The 26734-nt window shown below is 44.4% G+C and overlaps 1 protein-coding gene across 2 annotated transcripts in view; it reads left to right on the forward strand.

Moving 5' to 3' along the window:
- LOC137616531 (coiled-coil-helix-coiled-coil-helix domain-containing protein 7) overlaps positions 1-26734 on the forward strand; it is an 83816-nt gene that overhangs the window by 38602 nt on the left and 18480 nt on the right. For both annotated transcript variants that reach the window (XM_068346371.1, XM_068346372.1), the window contains exon 4: positions 10763-10894. In XM_068346371.1, coding sequence (XP_068202472.1) covers positions 10763-10882 — 120 coding nt within the window. In that variant the 3' untranslated portion in view covers positions 10883-10894. The remainder of the gene's footprint in view (positions 1-10762; positions 10895-26734) is intronic.

Below are 26734 nucleotides of genomic sequence, written 5' to 3' on the forward strand. Positions count from 1 at the left end.
TTCGCTGGGAGGATGCTTAAGGTTACTCATCCGAATGACAGCTTCCCGATGCCCATTCCCGCACAATCTCTGTGATCAGCCAAGGATATCGCGCCTGCCGTCTCTGTCAGCGAATTCAGTGTCTCTGAACCTCTATGCCATAGCGTCAGCAGAGTTGCCCGGTTGGGCAGAATGATCCATACCTTAGGCGAAGATCTTCCTTAGGATCATCGACGGCTTCACCCCCGGCCTCCTCAGTCGATCCTTTCTTGTAAGAAAGGATCTGAGAGGGGATGTCCGTAGTCGACCTCTCAGCCCTGATCAAGTTTGTCGAACAAACTTCGGCCAGCGTAGACCAGCAGAATCGATCAGACTGGTAACGAGGCGACAGGACTCCTTAAACCCTGGATCGGAAGGACGGGTACTTTCAGTTTCCATTCCATCCATCTTCCAGGGTGCTCGTCGAATTCAGCCTAGACTGCAAGTATTCCTGCTTATGATGCAGTGTGGCTATCCCGCCGTGGCATAGCAGGTTTGTTTCCCCAGAGAACTCTCCCTGCCTTCCTCTTGGCCGCTCAGGTGCAGGCTTCCGCCTCCTCTGCTGTTTGGAGGGCTGGTCAACTCCGGTAGGCTCGGGTTCGACCTTCTTCAGCGCCGGGACAAGCTTCCGGATGCTTACCATGAGTGTGGGCTCATGGTATTTTGCTTGGAGCCTTCTCTTCCTCTGCCTCAACATCTGGAGTATCTGGCCATGATATTGAGTCAACGGCCTTACCACGTTGGAAACCCCGCTTCTCGTCCGTCCAGCGAGGTTAAGCAAAGTCGGTACTTGGATGGGTGACCACCTGGGGACGCCAGATTCTGTTACCACATCCTCCGAGCCTTCCTTTCGGTTGACTGTGGCAAGACTGAGGAGAGTCGCAGTACCTGTTCTCAGTCAAGCAGAGCTTTCAGCCCTACCTTGGAACGTTTCCTAGTTCTCCTTTCCTCATTGACCCGTCTATAGTCCGAACGGTCGCCTCAGGATAAGTTCCATGTGGGGCGATCCAAGTTCCGGTGGCTTCAGGCAATGTTTAACCGGACTTCCTGGCCCCTATGGGACCAGCGGAACTATTAGACCTACAATGGGTGTTGACCTATGGAGCCTCTTGATGGTAGTGGATATTCTCGTCCTTTCCCCACATTCTTGATGCTGTTCTCGGACTCGTCAAAGGAAAGGGGGGGGGGGGGGGGGGGCATGTTCCGGTCCAGGCCTATGGTCAAGACCTGAAGGATACCTCTCCATCATTCAGGCAGGCTTAGGGGCCTTAGTCTGGCCCCTCTACAGATCCTACAGCTCCTGCCGAGTCGCCCCGTGCGCGTCGACTTCATGATTCTGGCGTATTCTAACCAGCAGGGTACGCATTTTCACACCTTCACATCTTGCAGTAGAGATACCGGGATGATTGAGATTCTCTCAATACCACCATCGGCTCTCTCATTCCAGGCAGGGGAATGTTCTCTCAGACTATCCGAGCAGAGCCTCGTAGAGAGAGTGTACCTGGGGGTCTTTGACCTTGGGTAACCAGCAAGTACTGGTCTGGGGGACCTGATCGCGACAGCTTGGAACCTCAAGCTTCCGCTATTCTCCCCCCCAGTCTCAGACCCCGAGACTGGCAAGATGCATTCCGGTGATGGTGGGACAACTTCGACGCTTGCGTCTTCCCTCCTTTTTGTCTGTGGACAATGGGTCTCAACAAGACCAGGTTGTCTGTCAACCTTTCAATGGGAGAGCTCCACTGGGACTATGCGCAGAACGGTTTCTGGACCCTCTGCTTCCCCTGACGGAACTCCCGGGAGAGCTTCTCCCACGGCGCAGACTACTCAAGCAACCACACTGCGACATCTCTCCCGAACCGGGGCGTCGCTTTGGCTTCATGCCTGGAGACACTACGCCTCCTCCTCAAGAAGAGACAACCCTCTACAGTCGCGGTACGGAGGTCGCGTCATCTGCGATAGTCATCCACAGGGGTCTCCCAGGCAAAGTGAAGAGTCTAAGGTGGTTGGTGCCGTGGGAGATATACCTCTTCCCTTGAGGCCTCTTCTCCAGCAATAACGGTCTTATTGCCTGTCGGCGGGAGGAAACTCCTTTCCGCTCTCGGCAATGAAGCCTGTCGCTCAGCCTTTCCCTGACCTTCAGGCTTAAAGGAATAACTTTTTCCTGCCCGCTGGATCTATCCTTGCTCATGCGAAGCTACGATCGTCCCTGCCCTAGTCGGAGGAAGACCTCCAACTTGGAGCATGGCTCGGACTTTTAGTCCTTTAAGAGATCTTCTCAAGACCCTTTACGACAGGCCTCGGATTGTATTCCGCCTTGGGTCTCCTGCTCACTCTGGCCACAGCCAGTGTGTAAGCAATCTTCTTGGTCTCTTACGACTCCCCCCTTTCTAAGGAAGAGGGGAAGGCAACATTCAGGCTCTCTCCTGAGTTGTTGGCTAGACTCAGAATCTGGGGGTCCCGGCCCTTCGGTCCGATTCATTCAAGATTTCGAGTCTCCATTCTGTATCTGATGTCCCAAGACCTTCTTTTTCTTGCCAGTAAAGGAATCGAGAGGTTAGCGCTGGGAACAGCTGCAGTTTGTCCTCAAGTTGCAGCCGATTTGGGAGCACAAGGAGGACATGGGGGAGAGTCACCAGTATACCTCTTCAGCCCAGACTCAAGGACATTCATCTCGACCTGTCTCCAGACCCTCCCCCGTCACGTCGCCCTACAGCACGATGTTGGATACAGTACATCGCAATGTCCCTCGCCTTCGAGTAATACTACTCTGTGACGCAGGTGCTACAAGCAGGAGTCTGGAAGCGTCTAATGACCTTCGCAGCCCGCTTCCTGCAGGGCGTGACCCACAGGAGTCTCGATACGTTTTCTATCGCTCTGTGGTGGCTACACAACAGCTGGTCTAACCTCAGGCTCCTTTTTGGACAGGTAGCAGAAGGTTGAGGGCATTTTTATCAGGTTTTAGTCTGCATGAACGAAAGAAGTATGTCTGGCCCTTACTTCTTTCTTCATCATCCCCTCTACGGGGAAGCAGCATCCTGGTCTCTGCATAGCTGACCTCGAACCTCTGCAGGTAAACCATGCTTCCTTGTGTTCCGAGTATTGAGTCAATACTGTCGCGTCCCCCATACCCTGACGAGGTGGTATTGGGAACGTCCTAACCCAGAGTTCCTTCTGGAACTCCAGGTCAACTGCCTAGGACGGGTCACACTTCTTCCTTCACACACAAGCTTACGTAGGCCACATAGTTCCTTGCGGAGCAAGGAACTTGTGAGGGCAGGGACTCCTTTTCTCGAGTGCGACTCACTCGGATTCTGAGTCCCCGGGTAAAGCCAAAGCCAGTATGGCTGGGGACTTTCCACCCTACCTAAGGGGTAAGTCACCCTCTGTAAATAGCGTGGTTTGTATTTCGGTTACGGAACAAATGACAAATTCGAAGATAATTTGTATTTTTAAATATTTAACTTAGCCGGTGAATATATAATAGCTGCAACTCTGTTGCTCGACAGACACATACATAAGAAACTCGCCAGCGATCGCTATGCAGGTTGCGGGTGTGCCCACCAGCGCCAACTGTCGGCCAGATACCACTCTCGATGTAAACAAAACCTTCAATTTCTTCTCTGTCGACGTGTCGACAAGACGTACTTTACTCGCTGTTGAACCTGGAGTTTTTCCCATCATATTTGGTGAAGTACTTTAATTTGGTTTGAGCTTTCGCAGTACAGGTGTTTTTCTTCAAATAAATCCTTGAACTCTTTTTTGAATCGGATTAATTGTTGATGACTTAGATCGTTTTTGGAATTTTCCCTGACTAATTCAAAATGGCTGACCCTTCTCAAGTTCCCAAGTTTCGAAAATGCAATGCTAGGGACTGTCATAGGCGTCTTCCAAAGGCTTCTCTCGACCCTCACACTGTTTGTTCCAATTGTCGGGGTAAAACCTGTCAATTGGAAGATCGGTGTGAGGAATGCGTGGGCCTTTCGGAATTCGATTTTATCGAATTTGATAAATATACACGCAGACTAGAGAGAGATAGGGTAAGGAGAAGTTCTTCTAGGTCGGTAGATTTTTCCTCTCCACATGCCCCTGAACCTATTCCTTCCCCTGTAGTGGTTGTTCCTAACCCCCCTCCTAGCACTCAGGAACCGTCGATGGCAGACATGATGCGTGCTATTCATGCCTTGGGGGAGAGAGTTGAGGCTTTAGCAAGTGACCGAAATCAACTCATGGCGGACGTAAAGGAACTCAAGTGCCAAAGTGCCACGAAGGATAGTGTCAAAGTGCCTAGTGTTACGCAAAGTGTTGTGAACAGTGTTGCGCTCGAGGGTTCGTCTGTTCGTGCCTGTCGTCCTCCTAGTCCGGGACCTCTTGCAAGCTCCCAAGCCCAGGGGAGAAGCAATGTCGTACGACTCATGGGTTCGAGAGGCCTTGATCAGCGAACAGACGTTCCCTCTAGGGTATCAGGCGTATCTCTCCAAGATTGCCCCTACCTAAGTAAGACGAGAGAGCCCATTTTTACCTCGTCGTCCGAAGGTGTTTCATGTAAGAAACCTTGGACCAAGGTCTCCAGACCTTTAAAGCGTAAGTCGGTCCCTTCAGGACAAGTCCAACGTCCCGGATGTAGCCACTGGGACAGTTCGGACCCGTTGCCGTCATCTGATGACTGCTCGCCGCCTAAGAGAGGCAAAGTTGTGCCGTCTCATTCGCTAACCCCGTCTGTTACCGCACCTGCTTCCGTAGACCCTAAATAGGTGTTACTGCAAGACATGCAGTCTAAGCTTGCGTCCTTGATGGAGGACTACAACGCTGAGAAGGTTTCCGTTGAACCTACTGGCCATCAGCCTTCCAAGCGTTCTATTGTGCGTCCTGTTGACGTGGATGTAGCTTTCTCGCGTCAACCAGTTGGGGTGGTACCTCCACCGATGCGACCCAGTGTGGATTTCCAGCCGCACGTTGACGTTAGGCAACGCACTGATGCGATTGGTGACGTTCAGGACGTTCATCAACCATCAGAGTTGACTTGTTTTGACGCGGTGCGTCAACCTCCGCAACCCGGTATGGTGTTGACTGCACAACCCAGACGGTCTAAACAGTCTCGGGTGGACGCTGTGCGTCCTCGCGCACCTGCTGTTGTTGACAGTTCCCAGACTGTTCAGCAGTTCCAGGACGCTGCGTCCGGCTCCGTCACGTATGCACCTGTGCGACCGGACTCTGCGAGTCAAACGTTGCCTACACCTTTGCCGTTTTCTCATCAGTTATCGGATGAGGAACTGTCAGATGAGGACGTTGCTGAACCACAGCCTGAGGATCAGCCTTTAGAACTAGATGAGCCTAAAGCAGTTCAACCATCCTTGGACTTTAGAAAAGTCATGGCTGTTTTTAAAGAGTTGTTCCCTGATCACTTTATTTCTGTGGCTCCTCGTTCGCCGCCGTCAGAGTTTGTCTTAGGCGTTCCTGCTACCATGCCTGCCTTTACTAAACTCGTTCTCTCTCGCTCATCCAAGAGAGCTTTACGGCTGTTAGGCGATTGGTTAGAGACCAAGAGGAGTTTAGGGAAGACAGCATTTGCCTTCCCCCCATCTAAACTCTCGTCTAGATCGAGCGTCTGGTATGCCACGGGAGAACGTCTCGGCTTGGGAGTTCCTGCCTCTGCCCAGGGCGACTTCTCAAGTCTTGTAGACTCTCCCCGCCGCCTTGCCATGAGACGCTCGAAGATTTGTTGGTCACCCTCGGACCTGGACCACCTTCTTAAAGGCATATTTAGGGCGTTTGAAGTCTTCAACTTCCTGGACTGGTGTTTAGGAGCCCTGAGTAGGAAAATCTCTTCTGCCGATAGGGATGTTTCCTTACTCATTATGTCCTGCATGGACAAGGCCGTCCGTGATGGGTCCAACGAGCTTGCCGCTTCATTCACGTCCGGAGTCCTTAAGAAACGAGAGTCTCTGTGCTCTTTTCTTTCAGCAGGAGTGACGCCATGCCAAAGATCCGAGCTACTCTTTGCGCCCTTGTCTAAGTGCTTGTTTCCTGAAGTCTTGGTTAAGGAAATTGCCTTGTCTTTAGTGCAGAAGGACACCCACGATCTAGTTGCGTCCTCGGCTCGCAAAGCTCCCCCTTTGCCTGCCTTGTCTGCCAGACCTAGGATAGACACTCCTGCGTCCAGGTTTATCCCGCCCTTTCGTGGCAGAGCCTCCAGCAGGGGAGGTGCTCGTGCCGAAGGGAAGAGAGGGAAGAGGAAAGGATCCAAGTCCTCTAAGGGCAGAGTCTGACTGCCCGCAACTTCAGACAGCAGTAGGTGCCAGACTCAAGAACTTCTGGCAAGCCTGGGAGAAGAGAGGCGCAGATCAACAATCTGTGAGGTTGCTCAGAGAGGGGTACAAAATCCCTTTTGTACGCAGACCTCCTCTAGCGACGTCCCCCATCGATCTCTCTCCCAGGTACCGAGAGGAAGAAAAGAGACAAGCCCTGAAACTGGAAGTGTCTCTTTTGCTAGAGAAGGGAGCGGTGGTCAAAGTCTCGGACCTTCAATCACCGGGGTTTTACAACCGTCTCTTCCTAGTATCAAAGAAGACAGGAGGTTGGAGACCGGTGCTAGACGTCAGTGCTCTGAATGTCTTTGTCACAAAGACGAAGTTTACCATGGAGACCACAAAGTCAGTCCTAGCAGCGGTCAGAAAGGAAGACTGGATGGTCTCTCTAGACCTAAGGGATGCCTACTTCCACATCCCCATTCACTCAGACTCCCAACCTTTTCTGAGATTCGTCTTCGACGATGTGGTGTACCAGTTTCGGGCCCTGTGCTTTGGCCTAAGCACAGCTCCTCTCGTGTTTACGAGGCTTATGAGGAATGTGGCAAAATTCCTCCATTTATCGGACATCCGAGCCTCCCTTTATTTGGACGACTGGCTTCTCAGAGCCTCTTCTAGTCATCGCTGTCTGAAGGATCTCAATTGGACTCTAGATCTGACCAAGGAATTGGGACTCCTAGTCAACTTGGAAAAGTCACAGCTGGTCCCATCCCAAACTATTCTGTATTTAGGGATGGAGATTCACAGTCAAGTTTTTCGGGCTTTTCCGTCGGCCCCCAGAATAGATCAAGCCCTGCTCTCCATCCAGAAGATGCTGAAGAAAGAACGCTGCTCAGTCAGGCTTTGGATGAGTCTGGTAGGAACGCTGTCATCCCTGGAGCAATTTGTCTCGCTAGGAAGGCTACACCTCCGACCTCTTCAATTCCACCTGGCTTTTCACTGGAAAAAGGACAAGACGCTAGAGGCGGTCTCGATCCCGATTTCCGAAAAGATCAAGTCTTGTCTGACTTGGTGGAAGGACAATATCAGCCTACGAGAGGGCCTTCCCCTGGCAGTTCAGAAACCCAACCACGTTCTCTTCTCGGAGGCATCGGACTTGGGCTGGGGCGCGACGCTGGACGGTCGGGAATGCTCAGGTCTGTGGAACTCGAGTCAGAGGAGCATGCATATCAACAGCAAGGAGCTTTTGGCGGTTCATCTGGCCTTGATAAGCTTCGAGAATCTCCTTCGAGGCAAGGTGGTGGAGGTCAACTCGGACAACACCACGGCCTTGGCGTACATTTCCAAACAGGGAGGTACCCACTCACTGACTCTGTACGAGATCGCAAGGGACCTGCTCATCTGGTCAAAAGATCGAGGCATCTCCCTAGTAACGAGGTTCATCCAGGGCGACTTGAACGTCCTAGCAGATTGTCTCAGTCGGAAAGGTCAGGTAATTCCAACCGAATGGACCCTCCACAAGGATGTGTGCAAGAGACTTTGGGCGACTTGGGGTCAACCCACCATATATCTCTTTGCAACCTCGCTGACCAAGAGGCTTCCAATCTATTGCTCTCCAGTACCAGACCCAGCAGCAATACATATAGATGCCTTCCTCCTAGATTGGTCACTTCTAGATCTTTACGCATTCCCACCATTCAAGATTGTCAACAAGGTACTGCAGAAATTCGCCTCTCACGAAGGGACAAGGTTGACGTTAGTTGCTCCCCTCTGGCCCGCGAGAGAATGGTTCACCGAGGTACTTCGATGGCTAGTAGACGTTCCCAGAAGTCTTCCTCTAAGAGTAGACCTTCTACGTCAGCCACACGTAAAGAAGGTACACCAAAGCCTCCACGCTCTTCGTCTGACTGCCTTCAGACTATCGAAAGACTCTCGAGAGCTAGAGGCTTTTCGAAGGAGGCAGCCAGTGCGATTGCCAGAGCAAGGAGAGCGTCTACCATTAGAGTTTACCAATCGAAGTGGGAAGTCTTCCGAGACTGGTGCAAGTCAGTTTCCGTATCCTCGACCAGTACCTCTGTAGCCCAAATAGCTGATTTTCTCTTATACCTGAGAAAAGTACGATCCCTTTCAGCTCCTACTATCAAGGGCTACAGAAGCATGTTGGCCTCGGTCTTCCGGCATAGAGGCTTAGATCTTTCCAACAATAAAGATCTGCAAGACCTCCTTAAGTCTTTTGAGACCTCTAAGGAACGTCGTTTGGCTACACCTGGGTGGAATTTAGACGTGGTCCTAAGATTCCTCATGTCAGACAGGTTTGAGCCTTTACATTCAGCCTCCCTGAAAGATCTCACTCTTAAGACTCTTTTCCTGGTATGCTTAGCCTCGGCTAAAAGAGTCAGTGAGCTTCATGCCTTCAGCAAGAACATCGGGTTTTCGTCAGAAAAAGCTACTTGTTCTCTGCAGCTTGGTTTCCTAGCCAAAAATGAGCTACCTTCTCGTCCTTGGCCTAAATCTTTCGATATTCCTAGCTTATCGGAGATCGTAGGCAATGAACTAGAAAGAGTATTATGCCCTGTTAGAGCTCTTAAGTTCTACTTAACTCGTACTAAACCTTTACGAGGCCAATCTGAAGCGTTATGGTGTTCGGTTAAGAAACCATCCTTGCCTATGTCAAAGAATGCTTTGTCATATTTTATCAGATTGTTAATACGAGAAGCTCATTCACACTTGAGTGAGGAAGACCGATCTTTGCTTAAGGTTAAGACGCTGTAGCAACTTCCGTGGCCTTTAAGCAAAATAGATCTCTGCAAAGTATAATGGACGCAACCTATTGGAGAAGCAAGTCAGTGTTCGCGTCATTTTACTTGAAAGATGTCCAGACTCTTTACGAGAACTGCTACACACTGGGACCATTCGTAGCAGCGAGTGCAGTAGTGGGTGAGGGCTCAACCACTACAATTCCCTAATTCCATATCCTTTTAATCTGTCTCTTGAAATGTTTTAATGTTGTTTTTATGGGTTGTCCGGAAGGCTAAGAAGCCTTTCGCATCCTGGTTGATTTGGCGGGTGGTCAAAGTCATTTCTTGAGAGCGCCCAGATTAGGGGTTTGATGAGGTCCTGTTGTATGGGTTGCAGCCCTTGATACTTCAGCTCCTGGGAGTCTGTCAGCATCCTAAGAGGATCGCTGGGCTCCGTAAGGAAGACGTACTTACAAGGCAGAGTAATCGTCTAAGTCGACTTCCTTACCAGGTACCTATTTATTTTGGTTTTGTTATATTGATAACTGTCAAAATGAAAAAACTCTTAGCTTATACGATGTAAACATATTTAACTCTGGTCTCTACCCACCTCCTTGGGTGTGAATCAGCTATTATATATTCACCGGCTAAGTTAAATTTTTAAAAATGATATTTTAATTATAAAATAAATTTTTGAATATACTTACCCGGTGAATATATAAATTAAACGACCCTCCCTTCCTCCCCAATAGAGACGCAGTGGGATGAGAAGAAATTGAAGGTTTTGTTTACATCGAGAGTGGTATCTGGCCGACAGTTGGCGCTGGTGGGCACACCCGCAACCTGCATAGCGATCGCTGGCGAGTTTCTTATGTATGTGTCTGTCGAGCAACAGAGTTGCAGCTATTATATATTCACCGGGTAAGTATATTCAAAAATTTATTTTATAATTAAAATATCATTTTTCTTAACCATACAAACCTTAGCTATTTACACATATTTGCCCGCCAGCCCTGTCCACCAAGACAAGTCCTACCTCTTAAGTGAAAGTGAGCATTCATCTGTGTGTGAGGGGGAGGATGGGTAGCTAGCTACCACTCCCCTACCCCCCCGCTAACTAGCGCGGGGGTAATACACCCTCGTTAAATTCTAATGGCTCGCCATTTCAGCTGCGCTAAAAGGTAACCCCCCTCTGTAAATAGCTAAGGTTTGTATGGTTAGGAAAAATACAAATTATCTTCGAATTTTTCATTTTACAAACCCAGCACTATTGTACCGATTCACTTCATCTTATCTAAGTTTTTGTAGTTAATTATATATTCGAGTTGGATGTGCAATTTTTTCTTTGCAGTGATGTGTTAGTTTCATTACTTTGAATAAAATATTAGGTTTCACTTAACAATTTCAGATTTTTTTTCGGGGATTTTGACAGGAGATATCTAAATGGTGCGAGGCCTCTGGTTGTGATTTATCGCGCCCCAGTATTATACCGACACCTTATACAGGTGAGCGAGCTGGGTTCAACCTGGCATTCCCATGCAATTTTTTCTCTGGTAATATATAGCAGTTATATACCTTAGAAATGGTGCTTTAGGAGCATTTCACTGGGCGACACGGGTCTCTCGCCCAGAAATAGATTTTTCCTTCGTCAAAATCCCTTTTTTTTTGCCATATGCTCTAAAAAATAAATCTTGTGCAGTTTTTATTTTTAGAGCAAGCAGAATTTACCTAGTATTTAATTTTTCTGGGACCAACTTTCAGAGTGAAATTCGTGTGCAACGCAGAAGGGCAGGTATTAAACCAAATTTACCTCCAGTAGAAGAACGTGATGAGATTAAGAGGGAATATCTAGAGAAATTGAGATCAGGAACTAATAAATAGCATTGAAATATGGTAAGTTCCCCTTCCTTTGTTATATCTACAGTATACCCTTGCCCATTCGCGGTTCACCATTCGAGGCCACGCATATTTGCTGGTTAGGCTCTTAAAGTTTTTTTTTCCAATTCACGGTAGCCCCGCAAATTTGCGAATTTTCACTACACAAACTGGCCTTTTTTTTAGCAGAAAAATACTCAAATTCACCCAAACTGGTTAATAATCTTGAAATAAAAATGTCAGTTGATATAATAGTGTTATCATCATCATCGTTGTATAACAGCAAATTTCATCATTACTTCATTATCATTCATTATTGGTGAGTACACAAACAATATTACATTTTTTTGAATTATTATTACATCATACATACATATACCAAAGGCACTTCCCCCAATTTTGGGGGGTAGCCGACAACAACAAGAAACAAAACAAAAAGGGGACCTCTACTCTCTACGTTCCTCCAGCCTAACCAGGGACTCAGCCGAGTTCAGCTGGTACTGCTAGGGTGCCACAGCCCAACCTCCCACATTTCCACCACAGATGAAGCTTCATACTGCTGAGTCCCCTACTGCTGCTACCTCCGCGGTCATCTAAGGCACCGGAGGAAGCAGCAGGGCCTACCGGAACTGCGTCACAATCGCTCGCCATTCATTCCTATTTCTAGCACGCTCTCTTGCCTCTCTCACATCTATCCTCCTATCACCCAGAGCTTTCTTCACACCATCCATCCACCCAAACCTTGGCCTTCCTCTTGTACTTCTCCCATCAACTCTTGCATTCATCACCTTCTTTAGCAGACAGCCATTTTCCATTCTCTCAACATGGCCAAACCACCTCAACACATTCATATCCACTCTAGCCGCTAACTCATTTCTTACACCCGTTCTCACCCTCACCACTTCGTTCCTAACCCTATCTACTCGAGATACACCAGCCATACTCCTCAGACACTTCATCTCAAACACATTCAATTTCTGTACAATCACTTTCTCATACAGAACTCTCTTTACATTCATGCCCAACCCTCTATTTTTTACTACTCCCTTAACTGCCCCCAACACTTTGCAACCTTCATTCACTCTCTGACGTACATCTGCTTCCACTCCACCATTTGCTGCAACAACAGACCCCAAGTACTTAAACTGATCCACCTCCTCAAGTAACTCTCCATTCAACATGACATTCAACCTTGCACCACCTTCCCTTCTCGTACATCTCATAACCTTACTCTTACCCACATTAACTCTCAACTTCCTTCTCTCACACACCCTTCCAAATTCTGTCACTAGTCGGTCAAGCTTCTCTTCTGTGTCTGCTACCAGTACAGTATCATCCGCAAACAACAACTGATTTACCTCCCATTCATGATCATTCTCGCCTACCAGTTTTAATCCTCGTCCAAGCACTCGAGCATTCACCTCTCTCACCACTCCATCAACATACAAGTTGAACAACCACGGCGACATCACACATCCCTGTCTCAGCCCCACTCTCACCGGAAACCAATCGCTCACTTCATTTCCTATTCTAACACATGCTTTACTACCTTTGTAGAAACTTTTCACTGCTTGCAACAACCTTCCACCAACTCCATATAACCTCATCACATTCCACATTGCTTCCCTATCAACTCTATCATATGCTTTCTCCAGATCCATAAACGCAACATACACCTCCTTACCTTTTGCTAAATATTTCTCGCATATCTGCCTAACTGTAAAAATCTGATTCATACAACCCCTACCTCTTCTAAAACCACCCTGTACTTCCAAGATTGCATTCTCTGTTTTATCCTTAATCCTATTAATCAGTATTCTACCATACACTTTTCCAACTACACTCAACAAACTAATACCTCTTGAATTACAACACTCATGCACATCTCCCTTACCCTTATATAGTGGTACAATACATGCACAGACCCAATCTACTGGTACCATTGACAACACAAAACACACATTAAACAATCTCACCAACCATTCAAGTACAGTCACACCCCCTTCCTTCAACATAACAGTAGGTATTTTTTTTATAAATACTTACACTGTACATGTATGTACAATATGTACAGTGCATATTCTTTGTGACCGTGTATTAGTAATATTTTTCAATTGCATATATTACATATATTCACACTGTATTTATCTATCTAAGTTTGCCTTTAAATTTGCTAAATTTTCTGTTAATTCTAATGGATATTTTCGCATAGAAAATGACTCTTCAGTACAGTAATAAGTATGGATAAATGCTATGCGGTGTTACTGTCCTCCTGTACTGTACTTACATTTCTTTTTGATTGAAATATTATTGTAGTACAAAATTGAGATGTGTTTACATTATCATTACTACATTAGTGAAATACATAACTGCATGCAATATTACTACATTTTCACTGCAATATTAATAAATTATCACTGTATTAATGAATAAGACTGTCTTTAGAAAGTATTGGTGAAGCTTTTAGTAGCGTATATGATCTCATACATAGGCATTTTAAAACTGCGTCCTTAATTTGCGGTTTTTCGACATTCGCAGGGTCTAAAGGTCGTAACCCCCGTGAATACTGGGACCAGACTGTATACTGTAATCTTTTAGGTTTTTGTTTTGTTGGATACAAGACCACATATCTTGTATAGCCAGCCCTTCGTCTTTGTGGTGGTTAGGTAACAAATATCTGTGAAGAGCAAAAAATTATGTTGACTCATAAACCCAGAAACAAATGGCCAACGCACATGCGTGGTCAACTAACACCCTGAATAGAGTAACTCACTGTACATTGTTTAATGTAGTTTATATTAGTTTACAAAGGTAATTGTGCATTTTTGGGATTAGGCCATGTCGTGCTGATGGAAGTTCCTTCATAAGTAGCTTCCTAGGTTATATGTGACTACAGTGATATATCCTAGAGAATTTACCGAAGGTATCCAGAATTTTAACTCCTGGAGCGAGTATCCCTTAAAAATTCACAAAGGGATATCGCGTAAGGACATATCTTGACACATCTCACAGCTATTTACACCCCAAATAGCGATTTTCACTTCGAGAGGGAAAAGTGGCAAGAAAATAGGAGAGTCGTTAAAAAGGTAAACACTCGATTCTCCTATGTACTGTAGTAGTTCACCCAATCGCCACCGTGAGGCGCCACCCAAGCCATTCTTTCGTTTGTAGCTTCGGTGACCGGTGTTTTTCCCGAGTTATCTCGCTATTTTGAAAGCTTTTTCATCATTGTGATGGATTCCCCCGCTTCATCAGCATCTGGAAAGTTAAGTAATATCTTTGAATTGTGTAAATGTAAGCTCTTGCCAGTTTTGCTTGTCGATTGAGATCGTGATTAACGTAACAAGAGCTGTTGCCAGCCGGATGGCACCATGGATGCGATCATTCTTTTGTTCATTTAGTTAGCAAGAACGATATTCCCGGCATTAATTGCTTTAATAACTTTAGCTATTTAGTTTTCTTGGCTAGGGATTTTTATATTATGTCATTGTTGTCGTGGTTTTGGCTATTATGATCGAGCCTCATGAGTGCCAGGCTTCCTAGCCTAGGCACCTTCACACTTCATGCATGATATAACCTTCCTGGTAAAGTTTTATTGAAGCTCCGGCAATATTTTATACAATTAAGATATTACTGTGTAATTTTTCCTCTTCCATATTAGTATACGAAAGTTTCGATGAACGTCTCTCTATGCTCTTTGGCTTAATAGCCTAAGGGCTTTAGTATACTTGATATATGTCAATGATTGCTCTTGTATTGCCTTTTAAGGGGAGATTGATATCTCCTATACCTTTTAAGTCAATGCTATCTCTACGAGATTTAAGAGAAATTCCCTTTCCCTCACTTTTAAGTCAATACTATCTCTACGAGATTTAAGAGAAATTCCCTTTCCCTCTGATAAGCCTAGGCTATCCTTAGTTAATTTTGCTTTGACCTATGTTCGGGCAAAATTTACTGGGGCGTTTCGTTTCTCTCTCCCTTCCTTGAACTGGCATAGCTGATTCTTTGCCAATCCTCGGGTTTGGAGTGGAGGACGGGACATCAGAGTAAGTCTGTGTTAGGCATCTAGCTTCTGGGAAATGACTTCCTAGTTAGCCTAGTTGCTGTTCAGGAGGCTAGTCCTCCCTAGGCCACTTTAACCCTGGATAGGTACGGTCCTCGGACACCCCTTTAAGGGTATACTCGGACGCGAACGACCCCGACGCCAAAAAAAATTCTTGAAAAATCAGTTTTTGCAGTAACCTCCTTTTTTCTTTTGCCAAAAAAAACTTCAATGAATGCTTAAAACAACTGTAAAGATAAATACTACTCATCTGCAGAAAAACTATTTATTATAAATATTTTAAAAAATTAAGTAGAAAAAAAAAAAGACCTGACATAAAAATTCATAAAAAAAAAAGTTTATACATATATACACAAATCCTTTTAGGAATTGATTCTTGAATGTTTAGGACACATCTTGATGTATTTTGGATGAAGTCAGACCCATGGAGGTGAAGATCTGAAATGAGAAAAAAAGGGTAACTTTTTTTGGCCAAAAAAAATTGTCCAAATTTCATGAATTTTTTTGGGTACCCAAATGAAATAGGAAGTGGCTAATTTTTTTAGGGAATAAACATATGTTATCCTAAAATAGAAATATGTAAAAAAATCTTCATTATTTTGTAAATTACATTTATATCAGGGGCCATATCTAAAGGTAATTTTTTGAGTACTTGGAAATTTCGTAAAAAAATACATATATTTAATATATAATATGATATTTATGCAGGTAAAAATATACCAAAATATCACAAATTCTATAGGGAACAAGAATATATATAGATAGGGCAGCTTACGCTTCGGATATGTCCACAAAATGGCCGCCAACCACACTGACTCAGACTCCCTAATCTGCCTCTTGAAATGTAGGAAGGGTATGTCAATTTCAAGGTGTTATTTACTAATCTAATTATTATTGGATATGCATAAAAATTGTATGGTGGGTTGCTGGATAATTGTCGATTATTTTACGACTATAAAATTAAAATTCTTACCCAAAAAATTTTTTTTGAAGGGAAATAAAATCGAATAAAAAAATGTAAAACAATATTTTAGCTAAAAAAATTTGATGATATTCAATCAAAAAAAAAGTAAACAAAATTTTCCGACAAATAAACATCTAGAGGAATCATTACTCTGTGATAGTTCCTTAGTACGTAGTAATTTTGAAAGAATTGGGAAAAAACGAAAAAATGGCAATCACCGGAAAATCGAACACATACCTATATATACGCCATATCTGGCTAAAAAAAAGATAGGCATGGGTAGCCAGATCATCTAGAAACACTTTCCAACACTATAAAAATATAAGTTTTGCGACACTACTTGCCAATTCCTTACGGTAACATGACTAAGCAAAAAAAATGCAAAACAAATAAAAAGGGGCACTCGTGGAAAAATGGCCATTCTAATATACGGCATTTCAGAAAAAAAAAATTTCAGCCACGTGCTAGGCAAACCATCAAGGCATATTTTCCGACAAATAAACATATAAATGAAATATTACTCTGTGATAGTTCCTTAGTACGTAGTAATTTTGAAAGAAATGGGAAAAAACGAAAAAATGGCAATCACAGGAAAATCGAACACATACTTATATATACGCCATATCTGGCTAAAAAAAAAAGAGGCATGGGTAGCCAGATCATCTAGAAACACTTTCCAACACTATAAAAATATAAGTTTTGCGACACTACTTGCCAATTCCTTACGGTAACATGACTAAGCAAAAAAATGCAAAACAAATAAAAAGGGGCACTCGCGGAAAAATGCCCAACATTCTAATATACGGCATCTCAGATAAAAAAAAAAGACATGCACGTGTTAGCCCAACCATCAAGGCACACTTTCTAACACATAAACATGAAAAAAAAATCAATAATATACGGCAATCCTTACTACGTAGTAAATTTTTACAAATATTGAAAAAAAAACAGAAATTGGCAACCGCAGTTAAATACCCAATATACCAATAACTACGTCGTATCTGACAAAAACAAAATCACGCATGGGTAGCCAGATCATCTAGACACACTTTCCAACATTAAAAAAACAAAAGTTTTACGACACTATTTCGCAATATCTTACGGAAAAATGACTTGGCAAAAAAATTAAAAAAAATTAAAAAGGGACACTCGCGGTAAAATGCCCGACATTCTAATATACGACATCTCAGATAAAAAAAAAGACATGCACGTGTTAGCCCAACCATCAAGGCACACTTTCTAACACATAAACATGAAAAAAAAATGAATAATATACGGCGATTCCTTACTACGTAGTAATTTTTACAAATATTGAAAAAAAAACAGAAATTGGTAACCGCAGTTAAATACCCAATATACCAATAACTACGTCGTATCTGACAAAAACAAAGTCATGCATGGGTAGCCAGATCATCTAGACACACTTTCCAACACTAAACAAGCAAAAGTTTTACGACACTATTTGGCAATATCTTACGGAAAAATGACTTTGCAAAAAAATGAAAAAAAATGAAAAAGGGGCACTCGCGGTAAAATGGTCCTCGTGGTGATGAACGACATTTTAACTAAAAAAAAAAACATGCACATGGTAGCCAAACAATCCACCAAGACTTTCCACAACTGATAACCTATACAAGTTGCACCATTCTACGACAATTTCATAATACGTAATAACTTTGATAATTATGCAAACTACCTCAGAAGGGTAAACTCGGACGCGAACGACCCCGACGCGTCTCAGAAATCGGGGAAGGAGTACAGCTACAGCAATGCACATCTGGACACTACTAGAGCGTGTAGGGGAGACACCTCCTGCAGGTCGATCACCCACAAATTCAGTCACAGGGGTGAGTCACGTAAGAAAAACCTGTTTTTTTTTGACGCTCGGGGTCGCAAACGACCCACCGTACCTATCCAGGGTTAAAGGTATTGTTTTACAGTTTCCTTTTCCTGGCCTAGCAGACAGTCCTGTTCTAAGGTTTTCTAACTGGAAGATAGGTTTCTTCTTTAGTGGAAATCCTTAGTACGTGATTCTGCTCTCTAAGAGTATGTCCTATGGGCGTTCTCTTTACCTAACCCTTTCTGGGAAATTGATTTCCCCTACTTGAGGTTACTTTTGAGATCAGAATCACTCAGGTTAGGTAATTCCTTAGGGTATTACCTTACTTATGGACTTTTACCCCCTACTGCCGCCATACTGCCGCCATACTGCCGCCAGCTACTGCTGTGCCCTGGAAAACCAATTTTTTCCAACCTACATGTGGTTCTTGGGCAGCCATTTGTGAGACCATCATTTAGAGAAATGATTCTCTCTTTTATTAATGGTTAAATTCCATTAGATTTATCCACCATATTGTGCATAATGGAAGATGTGTCATGAGGACACTTAATATATCTTGGATAATGTCTTACAGTAATTAATTCCTAGGAATTGCCTAGTTCAATATGGGAGGAGGTCATAGCAAATGGCTGGACAGGAGGCACATGTAGGTGTCTTTCCTACCTATAGCTTACCCTATCCAAGCTAAATATAATGCTTAATTTAAGTCGAAATCTGAAGAATTGCCTAGTTCAATATGGGAGGAGGTCATAGCAAATGGCTGGACAGGAGGCACATGTAGGTGTCTTTCCTACCTATAGCTTACCCTATCCAAGCTAAATATAATGCTTAATTTAAGTCGAAATCTGAAGACTTCACAGAAAACTCATTTGTTTTTGTTTCTTTACAGGAGGAGCATCCCGAGTGCAGGAACAACTTTTGTAGAGTCCGTAGCAAGAACTTCTACGGACATGGAGTGTGCAGGGCCCACGCTCGCTGCTCTATCACCAAAGGGGTTCTCAAGTATTGGGACCAGCAGGTATGTGCCATTTGTTAAAATTTGGTAAAGGAGGCTTTTGATGACCAAAAGACTCTAGAGTCTAGGGATGCAGCTAGGGACACGCTGCGTAAATGGGTCAGGGGCTTTCAAAAGAATGCTTCGGGCCCATACCTTCCTAATGCTAGGATGAGGGATTGTCTCTTCCCCAGAGCTCATGATGATGCTATCATTCCTCAGACAAAACCTGGGATCCCCTTGGTTCAACTTCAGGTCCAGCAGACCCAGGAACCTGATGTTGCGGATACATTGGAGGGTATCCATTTGGACGACAACATGTCTGTCGTCTCCGAGGAGACAGAGAAGAATCTCCTCGTGGAAGAGTTGGATCAGGAGGCAGTTGCCCCCCTGAAGAGAATGTTGAGAATGCCGAAGTAGCTTCGGTTTCTTCAGCTGTAGCGGACGATCCGGCACCATCAACTTCTTCTTCAACCACCTCAGCTCGATTCGATCACGAGCACTCTTCATTCCTTGATCTCCATGGTGCAGGACCTACAGAAGAGGTCGTCCGAGAAGGAAGCCACTTTTCGGACGGAGATTGAGCAGTTGGTGTCTTCACGTTTGGCCCCGAAGAAGCTGAACGTGAGGGACCTTCCTGTTTTCTCTGACGTTAACCCTTGGAGGTACGCAGAGCATATGCCTATGTCAGCAGGCAAAAAATTCTTCTCGGAGAAACTGGGCACAGTACCAGTGGAGGAAATCGAGTTCTGGCCCAGCAGAGGGGCCTATCCGGACTGTTGCGTCTGCCTTAGGAATGAACCGGCGTCTAAAGAAGAGACGGAGCCCAAGGAGACAATTGTCCTTGAGCTTGCTAAGGCACAAGCCTTATTTTCCAAAACTTTGAAAGAGAGGGCTTTCACTAGTTCGAAGGTGCCGGCTCTTACCAAAAACATCCATCGTTTGTTGCTGACCCCCAACGCGCTTTTCCCTTTATGGACAAAGGGTTTAAAGCAGCTCTGAAGGCTGTGGAGGCAGGTAAACCTTGGCCCACTTTAGAAGAAAGCAAGTCTTTCTCCCTTGCTTTCCCATCAGACGACAAGGACTGGAAGGATGTTCATGTCACCTTCACAGTCGGGAAGCTGGAGGCCGATATCGCTGGACGTCAGTTCAACGAAGATCTCCCAAAGCTGACTGATTTTCTCTTAAAGAGAGAACACGAAACTAAGGAACGCCTAGCTGCTTCCATGTCTCTCCAAACAGGGCTAGAGATGATGGCTAGTATCCCTGACACCCCGGATATGTACATGATCTTCGCCAAGGCTCACTTGGCTACGGTAACGAGGGACCTGTACAACTTCATCAAGGCCAGAAGGGCCTGTAGGGAGTTCGTGTTTGCTTCCGCTTCCGTTAAACACGAACCTAGGAAGCTGATAGCTTCTAACATCTGGGGAAAAAACCTCTTCCCGAGAGAAGTGGTCAAAGAGGTCCAAATGGGGCTTGTCTTCAAAACGAAAATTTTCAGCTGATGAGGGTCCCAGCCGAAGAACAAGTCTAAGTGACCTCGCTTGCCCTCTCGACCAAAGCAGCAACAGCTTCCCATTGCCACGGTGCCCCAGACGGTAGCACAACCCACCACCACCTTTCAACTGGTGCCCCAAACTCTGGCTTCTCAGTCGCCAGTGTTCACCCCAGTTTACGAAAGGCAGGCTACTACTTTTAAGCCAAAGTCTCGAGGTTCCTTTTGGGGTTCCTCGAGGCCCCCCTTCAGAGGCAGGGGCAACAGAGGTGGTCGTGGCCAAGGAGGTAAATCCTCCAGTCAGCACTCTAAGTGAGATGCTGCCGGTAGGAGGGAGACTTCTCCATTTTCAGGATCGGTGGACCTTCGATCCTTGGGCCCACAGCCTGATCAAGAAAGGACTGGGCTGGGGTTGGATCTCAACCCCACCAAGCTTTCCTCAATTCTTCCAACCATCAACCCCAGTTCTGGAAGAATATGTTCAAGAACTATTAGACAAGAGAGTCACAAGGAAAGCAAAGTCCATCAAATTCCAAGGAAGGCTATTCTGTGTTCCGAAGAAGGATTCGGAAGAGCTCAGAGTCATTCTGGACTTATCACCACTCAACAAGTTCATTGTGAACTACAAGTTCAGAATGCTGACGCTTCAGCACATAAGGACCCTTCTGCCCAAACGGGCATACACAGTCTCCATAGACATGACGGATGCTTACTGGCATGTGCCAATCAACCGTCAGGTTTCCCCCTACCTAGGGTTCAAGCTCCAGAAAAGAAAATACGTTTTCAGAGCCATGCCTTCGGTCTGAACATTGCTCCAAGAATATTCACAAAGCTTGCAAACGCAGTCATTCGACAACTACACCTCATGGGTGGTCAGGTGATGGCCTAGCTGGACGATTGGCTGGTGTGGGCAGCATCCAAAGAAGAATGCATGCAAGCCTCCAGAAAAGTGATCCAATTCCAAGAGTACCTAGGGTTCAAGATCAACCTGAAAAAGTCTCGGCTTTCTCCGGCTCAAAAGTTCCAGTGGCTGGGAGTTCACTGGGACCTACAGTCACATTGCCTCTCTTTGCCCACAGCAAAGAGGAAGGAGATAGCAAGGTCTGTCAAAGGTCTTCTTCAATCTCGAAGAATATCAAGAAGACAACAGGAGAGAGTGTTGGGGTCTCTCCAGTTTGCCTCTTTGACGGACCCACTTTTGAGAGTGCAGTTAAAAGATGCATCAGGAGTTTGGAGAAAATACGCTTACAACGATCGAAGAGATCTACGAAGACCATTCCCAAATCGTCTGCGATCCATTCTCAAGCCATGGTCGGAAGCAAAGAACCTAAGAAGAAAGGTACCCTTGCAACCACCTCCACCAGCAGTCACCGTTCACTCGGATGCCTCGAAGGAAGGTTGGGGAGGTCACACTCATCGTCGGAAGGTGCAGGGAACCTGGTCGCCACTCTTCAAGTCCTTCCACATAAACTTCCTGGAAGCCATGGCAGTGTTTCTATCTCTGAAGAAACTGAGACTTCGCTGCTCAATCCACATCCGCCTGGTTTTAGACAGCGAAGTGATAATGAGATGCATAAATCGACAGGGCTCAAGATCGCCTCAATTAAATCAAGTGATGTTGGCCATCTTTCATCTATCCAAGAGGATGAAGTGGCACTTGACAGCAGTCCACCTCCAAGGATTCCGCAATGTGACAGCGGATGCTCTATCCAGGATCAATCCGATAGAGTCCGAATGGTCCCTAGACGCAGGATCATTCTCCTTCATATTGAACAAAGTCCCAGGACTGCAAGTAGATCTCTTCGCAACGAGCGACAACAAGAAACTATCCCGGTATGTTGCCCCGTACGAGGATCCTCTAGCGGAAGCAACGGACGCGATGTCCGTGGAGTGGAACAGATGGTCCAGGATTTACCTGTTCCCACCAACCAACCTGTTGTTGAAAGCCCTCGACAAATTGAGATCCTTTCGGGGGAGGGCAGCGATAGTGGCCCACAAGTGGCCAGGCAGTGTCTGGTTCCCTCTGATAACAGAACTACGCCTGAAGCTGATCCCGTTGCCGGAACCAGTTCTAACTCAGCAAGTGCAGAAATCGACAGTCTACGCTTCATCAGAGAAAACCCAGAACCTTCATCTCATGATTTTCTCACCCTAGCAGGTAAGAAAAGGTTCGGGATTTCTGCAGACAGTATTAACTTCTTAGAAGAATATAAGTCAAAGTCTACAAGAAGACAATACGAGTCTTCCTGGAAGAAATGGGTAGCCTTTGTTAAGGCGAAGAAACTGCAAGAGATTTCTACGGACTTCTGTTTGTCCTTCTTCATCCATCTTCACGGACAAGGATTAGCAGCTAATACAATTATTACTTGTAAATCTGCATTGGCTAGGCCAATTCTATACGCCTTCCAGGTGGACTTTTCTATTGAAATCTTCAACAAGATTCTAAAAGCCTGCGCCAAACTTCGACCTGCAGCTCCCCCAAAGCCCATTTCATGGTCTTTGGATAAGGTTCTTCATCTGGCTTCAACTTTGAACAATGAAGATTGCTCGCTGAAGGACTTGACTCAGAAGGTGATATTTCTTTTTGCACTAGCCTCAGGAGCCAGAGTTAGTGAAATAGTGGCCCTCTCGAGGGATGATGGCCACATTCAGTCTACAACGAACGGAGATTTAAAACTCTTTCCGAATCCGTCGTTTCTCGCCAAGAACGAGCTGCCCACTAAGAGATGGGATGGGGTCCCTGGAGAATCTGCCCTCTGAAGGAAGAAGCATCCCTCTGCCCAGTGGAATGCCTAAAGGTCTATCTTCGTAGAACTTCAGACTTTAAGGAAGGTCAGCTTTTCAGGGGAGAGACTTCTGGTTCAACGTTATCTTTGAAACAGATAAGGGCGAAAATCACCTACTTTATTCGCAGAGCGGATCCTGACAGTACACCCGCAGGTCACGATCCGAGAAAAGTTGCCTCGTCTCTAAACTTCTTTCAGACTATGTCGTTTGAAAACCTGCGTGCCTATACTGGATGGAAGTCTTCCAGGGTATTCTTTAAGCACTATGCGAAGCAATTACAGGAAATCAAGTTTCATGTGGTAGCTGCAGGTAGTGTAATAAAACCTGCTGCTTGATTACTGCGAAGGACAGTGCACTAATAGGGACTTTTAGTGAAGGGTGTACATGATAGACTTAGGTATATCATGATAAGTATTGTGTTGTTAGAGACACTATGAACTGTTTTATCTAACTAGGTGACCTCAAGCATGATAATTTGACACAAGTGCCAGCATTTTATATGCTAGTGTTCCTGGTAAAAACATTATGCAGTGAAATACTTTATTTCTTTGAGTGGCTTTTGTTTCTCTTTCAGATGAAACTTATTTATTTCGTTATTACTGTTATGCTTTTTTATGCAATATGTTTAGTAAAAATATATTAATTCCAATCATGATTTCTGTGTTTCTTGTAAATAAACATTAGAAGGAATCTTTGCGTCTCTTTCGCCTCAAGATTTTATAGATCATGTATATCAGAGCATCTTTGATCCTCTTAGGACTTTGTAAGACTAATGTCTTCTCTTTTGCAAACAGGTAAGTTTGGTTGTACCATGTCTATTTTACTGTTTTATGATCCCTACGTGAACATAAACCTATCTGTCTAGATCCGGACCTGGGAGGTACAGTATTCTATTCATTGCCTATTAGTACAAACTATGCTTTACGTATATAAGGACACAATATACTTCTGCTTGCTAATTGTTCTTTGAACTCACAATTTTCGGGTTTTTTCCTAGAGTCTATATAGACTTTTCCCTGTAGGGGGCAGGAAGAGCTGGCATTTGGTATGCTTAGTTGATTGATGTATTACGGTAACATCAAGTGTCTTTGGTCTTGACGATCAGATAGGAAATTGTTAATCCGAGATAACGGCACTATTATAAATCCACAGATACATTAATGCTCTGGTAAACTTCCATCAGCACGACATGGCCTAAGCCCAAAAAACGGATTTCTGGGCTCGAACCTGTGCCGCCCAGTGAATAAGCTCCATTTAGCACTTATTCTTAGGTAATTTACTGCTAAATATACCAGAGAAAAAATGTAAAGGAGTGCTAGGTTAACTAGCTCGCTCACCTATTGGTGTCGGTATAAAATTGGGCGTATATTCCAGAGGTCCCGCACTATTTAGATTAATCCACGACAGAGAACCCCAATAGAGGAGAGCCGTTCAACCTCACTCGGTACTAACAATGCATCCGCTCAGAACCCAACTCCTTTTAGCACGACGAGTAAAGTAACCCGCATTTTTGTTGTGCTCTCGATTTTGGTTATTTTCCATTGAATTATGGCTTCTTCGTCGGTTTCCCAGGAGACACCGTCTAAGTTAAGTACCAAGCTGGGTTTTACTGTGTTTTGAGCAACCTAGATCGTTTAATATTTATATTATAGGAGTTTATTCTCTTCGTTCATACCGATCTTGCTTGATTTCACTACAGTTGGTACTCCTGTTTTTGAGAGCTTTTAATTTTCACTTGCGGTGTTACTATGTGTATTAATTTTATTATCAAATATTATTTGTTATTGTGAATATTCATTATTTAGCGTTTAGAATCCTCGTGGTTCAATTTTTGGGCCGATATCATTTACGTATCGTTATGGCTGCCGACCCTCGTGCTAGGCGGCAATGTTATTTTTAGCCATCAGGTGTGTCTTTTGTGATTTAATTATTATGTTGCATGCCTTGCCCAAAAATTTTCTATGTGTTTATTCATATAATTTAACGCTATTATTATTATTATAATGAATATTTGTGCCATTACTCCGTTTGATCTGTCTGGTTGGGGATCGTCAGTTGGTAGCCCTGCTGCCTCGTATCACGTGATCCTCCCCCACGCTCCCCCTCTAGCTAGGTGGGTGGCTAGGCTTCTCCCCCCTCCACTAAGGGACCGTTGCCTTCCCTCCTTTTAGAGGGGGTAGTTCAGTGTTTATGGACTTTGTCCTCCGGGTGGCCCGGCGGGTTCGTCTCTGTCTAGTCTGGTTGGCCACCGGTCAACAGAGTTGGATCCCGGTGCACCCTATTTTATATTCACTTTTCATGCTGGCTTATGTTATACGAAACCCTCCGGGTTCGATTGGCGGTTCTTAGCTACAGTTCCGCCCCCCTATTATTTTATAACATTTCCTATGATGATTATATATGACAGATCACTACCCCGGAGTCCCTAAATGAATTGGTATTGGATATACTTTTATTTCCCGGCCCGGGGTCTACCCGCCCCGGGAAATCAGACACCATGTGTCTTAATTCCTTGTTATTGCATCCTTTTTTATGCTCCCGGCTTGACCGGAATGGATTGCTATACTTTAGTTTCAAGTTAGACTTATGTTTAGGCCCGGGTCCTCGGTCCCGCCCCTATGTAAGAATATTACAGTTAAGCTCTAACCTTGCGTTAGACCTATGTTAGGCCCGGGTCCTCCGACCCGCCCCTACCTAAGAATATTACAGTTAAGCTCTATTCTTGTGTTAGACCTATGTTAGGCCCGGGTCCTCCGGACCCGCCCCTACTTAAAGAATAGTACAGTTAAGGGGACCGTCCGCCATGTCCGCCATTTTTTTCCTAATGATCCAAATTACACAATTTCTATATATGTTTTAGACACATATAATACCTTCATCATATAAAAATTTCAAGTCATTTGATCAAAAACTTTTGGATTTATGAGCAAAAATCATGATTTAAAAAAAATATTTAGGTACATTTTTCCCCACTACTATAATACCAATTGTATTGAAACTTATACCACAAAAACTACTCTAACAACCGAACAATTCTGTCAGACAGAATTTTGATTTTCCTTTCTGTTTTTTTTTAATGAATTTTTATTTTTTTTTCCTCGTCTAGACGGAAAATAATCATGAAAAAAAATGTAAAACGAAAATCAAAATTTTGTCTGACAGAATTGTGGAATTTTTATTCTTCTTTTCAACGATATCTTTTTCTTTAATATCGAACAACAAATAAGTGAGAAAAATGTACCTAAGTGGGAATAAGTATGTTTTTGAGTTATGAGCTCCCAAAGATTTGCAGCAAGCTTTCGCTTCTTTTCTAAAAGAAATCAAGATAATATTATTATGATAACTTTTATTGTTCATTCCTACATAAATGCACCCTAAAGGAGGTATTTGAACCCTCAGTTTACTATTCCTATGTTATGAGTTGCCAGCGATCTCTAATTGTTGCCAGTGTTTTAGTTAGCAGGTTTCAGCATTGTACTCTTATCTATGTTTCCCTCTTTCTTGGTTCTTTTTTCTTGTTCTCCACTTACTTTTTGTTCTTTCTATCACCTTATGTAACATTGGCATTGCTATAAAATTCCAGAGGACGTTGTGAAAGCACAATCAACATACGAACTTCAAGTAAATAAACACATGCATTATAATTTCTATGTCTTTGGAAACTTTGTGATTTTTTTCGTAGCAGGTAGTTTTCATTCACCTACCCTCTACC

Source organism: Palaemon carinicauda, chromosome 22 (assembly GCF_036898095.1).
Source record: "Palaemon carinicauda isolate YSFRI2023 chromosome 22, ASM3689809v2, whole genome shotgun sequence".
Lineage (NCBI taxonomy): Eukaryota > Metazoa > Arthropoda > Malacostraca > Decapoda > Palaemonidae > Palaemon > Palaemon carinicauda.